Below are 6,794 nucleotides of genomic sequence, written 5' to 3'. Positions count from 1 at the left end.
ATTATAATTAAAGAGTTTTTGTTTTTGATTTGTTTTATTTCGTTAAGTAGTCATTTAAAGCTTTCTATAGATATATTTATCATGTCTGTGAGGCATGTATTCGCTGAGTTTCGGTTCATTTTTGTGAAGCGCTCCTGTTGAAGAAGAGACGGCAGCAAGCGCATCATGTTTGATTTCTTTATTTTATAAAAGCACAACGTTTTGTTGATATTGTGAGTGCACACAAATAAAAGTAGACCCTTTACAGTTCCGAATGATGTATTACTCTTACCTTTATGAGTAAAAATGATGGTGTATCCACTGAAAAAAAATGCAAGTTATCGCGCTGGCGTCTCTATGTCCTGCAAAGCGCGCTTCAGCTTCCACTCTCTGCGCAAACTATTGGATACAGCGCACATTTATCTAGGTTTTAACGTTTAAACATTGTTATATGCTTGAACTGTTTTATATCTATAGATTTTATTTTAGTCAAGTCGTGATGATTTGAGAAGGCTAAATTGATCAAGCATATGCTCACTGTCTGCCGCTGGCCGCTTGGTCGTTACTTTAAATGCGTAACGTTAATTAGGCTATGTGAGTACTGCTCATGTCTGAAAATAATATATGAAAAACAAAATTATTTTACATAAAAACATTAGGCTATAGCTTATATTTATTTAGTACATTTTTAAATTAATGTAAAAACTAAAATGAATTGTAAAACTGAAAGTAATTTTTAAAAATTGTGTTCAGCATGGTGGGCCGCATTTGAATTCGTGACGGGCCGCATGCGGCCCGCGGGTTGAGAACCACTGTGTTAGACCAATAAAATTAGTTGTTTGGCTTTGTTGAATTCAAGTTGCAATTCAGTAGATTCCACTTCTTGTTGTTCAAGTTCAAATTAAAATTCCAGTTTAACTTCCTGTCCTACCAGATTATTAAACTTCAAGCTCAATTCCAGTCAATTCTCATTTCTTAAAATCTGAATTCTTCAGCACCCTGTCAGGCATAAGTTCATGCCATTGTTCAAAATGACTAAAACTATTTCCCTGAAGGTAACCAAAGGGTTCAAATTGATTATTTACTTGGTCCTGTTAACACTCAAAATACTAAAAGGAATTCTTCTGTGCAGTTCATTACCACATACTTTCCTCAAGCTCCAGTATTTTCTAATATTATACGAAAATATTGGCACATTTTACAATCAGACCCAGATCTTTCCAACACCTTTGAGCATCATGTCGTTTTTTACAGCAAGGAGTCTAAAGAATTATCTAGTTAAGGCTGATGTATGTATAAGTCCTTCCAAGCCTCCACCTTTTGTAATTCCTCTGGGAAACTATGTGGAAATTGCACTCAATGTCAATACACCAGGAGGCTGAAATATTTTTTACATCGAGAACAGGCAAAAATATATTAATAAAAAATGTCATTACTTGTAATCCATGTAACATCATGTATGCTATACGCTGTCCATGTGGAATGTTGTATGATGTTGAAGCATCAAAGAGAATTAAGAACCCGTATATGTGAACATTGTAGTGCCATAAGACTTCAGTAAACCGGTAGCACAACATTTTAAAGAGTATGCACATTCTATTTGTGAGTTTTTCTATTTTGGCATTGAACAAGTTCACTTGTTCAGTAGGTTGGGGAGGGGACATAGATGTGAAACGTAGATCTTTTGGATTTTTACTTTATATACATCGTATCCTAAAGGTCTTAATCAAGAAATTGATTATGGTATGTTTTATTGATTTTTTTTTTGTTGTTGATAGGAAGCCACTCCCACAATTAGTAGAGTAGCACACCTGTTGCTGATTGTAAGAGTGCATAAAGCAGTAGCCTATGTGTCATTGTTGTTCTTGATGTCTGAAGAAGGCCTTGACTATGGCCGAAACGTCACGTTTTTTAACCAATAAAGTTGGAATCCTTTAAGAGTGAGTGTTGCACATTTTTCCTATTTACTGAAGGAAACAAAAAAATAAAGTAACGATTTAGATTGTGATGTATAGAGGATTTATGTAAAATATGAAACAGACTGTATGAATTTTATGCAGTTCTGTTATTTCATGAACCAAAGCACTTGGGAAGCAGCCACACTAGTGTCATTTGCGGAGCTCTGCACTCATTTCTTATTGGTACAGCAGACTTTATCTCCTGCTTGCAGAGTTATTTTCCAGAGTTATAGGCTATTACTCGCTAATGTGATCCATGAATATAAAGCTGTTATTACTCTTTGCCTGAGGCTTTCAATGGCTGTCAGTATGTAATGTCATAATGTCTGAAAGTCTAAGAATGAATTACTTGGTGTTCTGGTGTTCTTTGCCTTCATGTCCCACACAAGATGTCTGAGAAGGTTCTTCTTTCAGAGTAGTCACATGAATTAAAATGACTCATGGCTATATAGTGCTATTCTATCTCTCGCTGTCTTCACAGGAGAATCAGATGACGATCTTGGCCTATTTCAGGGTGATGTACACAGTTGGTTACTCTCTATCCCTGGCCAGCCTGTCTTTAGCCCTTGTTATACTTCTCATATTCAGGTGAGTGTCAGCTTTTCCTAATAAAGACGAGTAGAAAATGGCATGCAGAAGAAAAATTGAAACAACACTCACAGTACAGCAGAGCTAAATGAGTTGGCCAGAAATCATATTATATCATATTATACCTAGCCTAATTCATTTGTTGAACCTGAAGGTTCGATGATCACACAAGTCTATATCATAATTAAGATTTTATCTCCATTAATTGCGCAGCCCTAGGTATTATGCAGCATGTAGGAATGAATATGTGAATTCCCTAAGGGTATATAGTCATTTTGTGCTTAACATTTCAACATGAGGTCATTAGCTTAGCTGTTGCTATCAGCAGGAGAATTGCAGTTTCAGCTGTTCATGAATAAAATGAACGTTTCAATGAGGTCTTTGTAATATTGCAGGAAGCTCCGTTGCACACGTAATTACATCCACACCAATCTGTTTGCCTCTTTCATCCTGCGAGCTGTGTCCATCCTCACGAGAGACGCGCTTCTCATGAAAGACGCTCCTGAGTTCAGGGACAACAAAGATGTTTCGATTGTTCTGAGGGACCAGGTAAGCAGAAATACAGTGACTCTACACACACTCACTTGAGTGTGTTCTTACACACTGCAAAACTGCACTAGAAACAGTGACGTCCAGTGGTGTTCTGAAATGAGGAGACAAAGTCCTCAGGCTTTTTAATCAAATGTAAATTCATATTCCAGTTACACTTAATTTTGTACAAATTTAGCAGTTTAAATAAATTATATTTTGTATTTTTTGCATTAACAATGTAATTTTTGCATTAAGTATGTTTTATTATAACCAACTATAAATCTCCTCAATTTAGTGTTTTGGAAGCATTATTAATTCCAAAATAAAAACTATAAGAATGCTGTTACAAATTTCAGATTTCATGTATATTTTATTTGTGAACTGATGTTCAGCTGTTATTTTTAATTTTCTTATCATCAGTCATCAAAGCTTGGTAAACAGTGCTCTGATCATGTTTTCAAATCCTTTCAGCTTTGATTTTGACATAAAGTGAGATATGTAACAGTGTGACAGTTGTACATACATAATTTTTAATTAGTCTTCCCATTAATACCATTATTTATTCATTCAGACCAATTGCAGAATGTGTATGAAAACGAGGCAGAATTTATCGCATTAGCAGAGTGATAGGCCAGTCAAAGTGCAATGGAGGCATTGCCTTCTTATGTGACTTTTCCCCATTCATTCTCAGTTACCCCCCACCAAACCCACCGCACACTTTAGGGGATCTGTTAAAAATAAAAATAGTGTCATTTTAGAAAAACAAGTGATTTATACACTTTTTTTAAATGTCATATATCATAATATTTGTGTTGTTTTATCTTTGTACTGTGAATTCATTTCCAATTTTGCCTCCTCTGAGAAAATGCCCCCACTACAAAACTATTAAACTTCATGGATTGGTACAGTGAACCCCCATTTAAAATCCCACAGGTGATGCCAGGCTGCCGTGTGGCTCAGGTCCTGATGCAGTATTGTGTTGGGGCAAACTACAGTTGGCTACTGGTAGAAGGTCTATATCTTCACAACCTGCTGGTGCTCATGGTCTTCTCAGAGAACAGTTACTTCTGTGTATACCTCTTCATCGGCTGGGGTGTGTAATTTGCAAACTCTTTTTTTTTTTGTGGAACAACTGTCATGAAAATGAGAGAGTAAAACTAAAATATTTAAAGTTTTTAAATATTATAATTTAAACTATTAGCACGTACAATATTTAAATTATTATAAATTATTTAATTAAATACAGATATTTTCATGCATATAATGAACAATTACCACAATTAATGTCATTTTCACATACATGCACATTTCATACATGCTATTTTTTTTAAGAAAGTAAAAATTAAATGCTAACGAAAATGCAGGTGTCTTGGTGTTCTGTTTTTTATTTCATCTCATTTTTTTTCTAACAGGAACACCTGTGCTCTTTGTGGTGCCTTGGATAGTTGTTCGTTACCTGTATGAGAACACCAGGTAAGATGTGCCAAAAGTCTTGATGCAACAGCTTTCTTTCATTTGGTTAAAGATTAAGAGCAGCTTTGGTTAAGTATTACAAATGCCTACACATTTCTCAAGGTGCTGGGAGATCAACGAAAATATGGCATATTGGTGGATCATCCGAACGCCAATCCTTTTGGCGATTTTAGTGAGTTTTTACCTCAATTTGTCTTAAATTTGAATTTGTTCTTTGATTGTATTAATAGCCACTCACATATGCTTACAGATAAAGATAATTACAGATAATTCTCCCACCTCCACTTGAAAGCAACCAGTGGAACGTCAATGTGGATCTGGGCCGACTTCGTTCCAGGGGTTATTTTTGATTGGGAGATGGGAGAGTCGTTTGGAAGGCAGCATATGAATAACTAGTTAAATATACATTCGCTCATGTATTATACATGGATGACTCATTAGTCTGGAGCGTTCTTGAGGACTGTGTTGAGGAACTGTTTTACTGCACTCTGAAATGATTGTGGGCAGGTTTGAACAGTTGGAATAATTTATGCATTTTCCTTCATTGCACAGGATGAGAAGTCTTGAGAAGAACTTTCTATGTCTATCTATTTATATTTAAAAAGAATTATCACCATATTTTGCAGGTGAACTTTTTCATATTTATAAGGATAATTCAGATCCTCATCTCCAAATTAAAAGCACATCAGATGAGGTATACAGATTATAAATTTAGGTAAGAATTTGACTTCATTTTTGTTTCATTTTCAACAAAAAAATTTATATTATTTTCATCAGCATCTGTTAGTCTGTTTATTTTTTCAGATTTACTCAATCTATTGGTGTTTCCTTGTACCTGCAAAATGTCTATTTCTTATTTCATCAGCTTTACGTAAACTGGAATTGTCACATAAAGTGCCTTAGCAAGCTTTTGATGTTTCAACCATTTTAAAGGAAATATTTCATCCTCTTATTCAAATGTCAGCCTTGAGGGTAGCATGCATTTTAAGGAGCATTTTTTCCCCACCAGAGACTATATTTCTAGCCTTCAAGCTTATTTCCTGCTTATGCATAGCAGAATAAAAGGTGGATTGAAATCTAACAATACATTGGTAACAGTGATAGAGGCCAGTTAGATTCTTGATTTAACCACAGTGCCTCACTGTTGTCATTTAATCTGCCTGTGAAATCTCCCTTCAAACTTTTAAAAACCCTAAAAGATGTAGATTTGTTTTTTTGAGAATGAATTAATGTGAAAAAAAAAAAGAACTGTGAATTTCACCTGACATTAAACATGGATTTAAAGAAAAGCTGATGATGTTTTGAAGTGAGATGGGCTGGATTGTGTTTTGAATAATCTTTAGTCTTTAATATTCTTGGTCCCTCAGGTTAGCCAAGTCCACGCTGACCCTCATCCCCCTGTTAGGGATTCATGAGGTGGTGTTTGCTGTGATGACAGAGGAACAGACTGAGGGCGTGCTTCGCAATGTCAACCTGTTCTTCGAACTCTTCTTCAATTCTTTTCAGGTACAACTAAGGGAATCAAGAGAGACAGCCCATGTCACAACATGGCTTAGTTCATTCAGTATACTTTTTCGTTTACCATGCACATTTTGAATGCAGTGAATGTGCTTACAATGAACTAATTTTGACGCATTAGTTCCTGTTACCCCACAGGGTTTTCTGGTGGCCATATTATACTGCTTTGTCAATAAAGAGGTAAGAGGAATCTATTGTATATATTTGTATTTTTTTTATTATATTAATTATATAAATATAAATTATTTTTAATTACACACACAAAAGAGCAGCATTTATTTACAATCAAAATCTTATACAATGTATAAACAATATACAGTATCGTTCAAAAGTTTGGGGTCAGTAATTTTTTTGAAATTTTGTTTTTGAAAGAAATTATTACTTTTATTCAGCAAGGATGTTAAATTGATCATTTAAGTGATAGTAAAGTTTTTTTATTGTTAGAAAAGATTTCTATTTTGAATAAATGCTGGCTGATGAAAACGTAGCTTTGCATCACATAAATAAATTATATTTTAAAGTAGAAAACCATTATTTTAAATTGCAATAGTATTTCACATTAAAGGGGTCATATGAAGTTGCTAAAAAGAACATTTATTTTGTGTATTTGGTGTAATGAAATGCGTTTATGCGGTTTAAGGTAAAAAAAAACACATTATTTTCCACATACTGTACATTTATTGTTTCTCCTCTATGCCCCGCCTTTCTGAAACGCGTCGATTTTTACAAAGCTCATCGGTCTGAAAA

General features: G+C 34.6%; 1 protein-coding gene across 1 annotated transcript in view; it reads left to right on the top strand.

Moving 5' to 3' along the window:
• Positions 1-6,794, top strand: part of LOC107756746 (gastric inhibitory polypeptide receptor-like) — a 22,679-nt gene that overhangs the window by 14,207 nt on the left and 1,678 nt on the right. The window contains exons 6-13 of the mRNA XM_016573960.1: positions 2,419-2,525; positions 2,921-3,074; positions 3,990-4,149; positions 4,469-4,529; positions 4,632-4,701; positions 5,156-5,244; positions 5,897-6,035; positions 6,186-6,227. Of these exons, the coding sequence (XP_016429446.1) occupies positions 2,419-2,525; positions 2,921-3,074; positions 3,990-4,149; positions 4,469-4,529; positions 4,632-4,701; positions 5,156-5,244; positions 5,897-6,035; positions 6,186-6,227 (822 nt within the window). The remainder of the gene's footprint in view (positions 1-2,418; positions 2,526-2,920; positions 3,075-3,989; positions 4,150-4,468; positions 4,530-4,631; positions 4,702-5,155; positions 5,245-5,896; positions 6,036-6,185; positions 6,228-6,794) is intronic.

This window comes from Sinocyclocheilus rhinocerous, unplaced genomic scaffold (assembly GCF_001515625.1).
Source record: "Sinocyclocheilus rhinocerous isolate Xijiao unplaced genomic scaffold, SAMN03320098_v1.1 scaffold1152, whole genome shotgun sequence".
In the NCBI taxonomy this organism is placed as follows: Eukaryota; Metazoa; Chordata; class Actinopteri; order Cypriniformes; family Cyprinidae; genus Sinocyclocheilus; species Sinocyclocheilus rhinocerous.
Note: the sequence above shows the minus strand (reverse complement) of the source record. Positions and strands in the feature narration are given on the sequence as shown.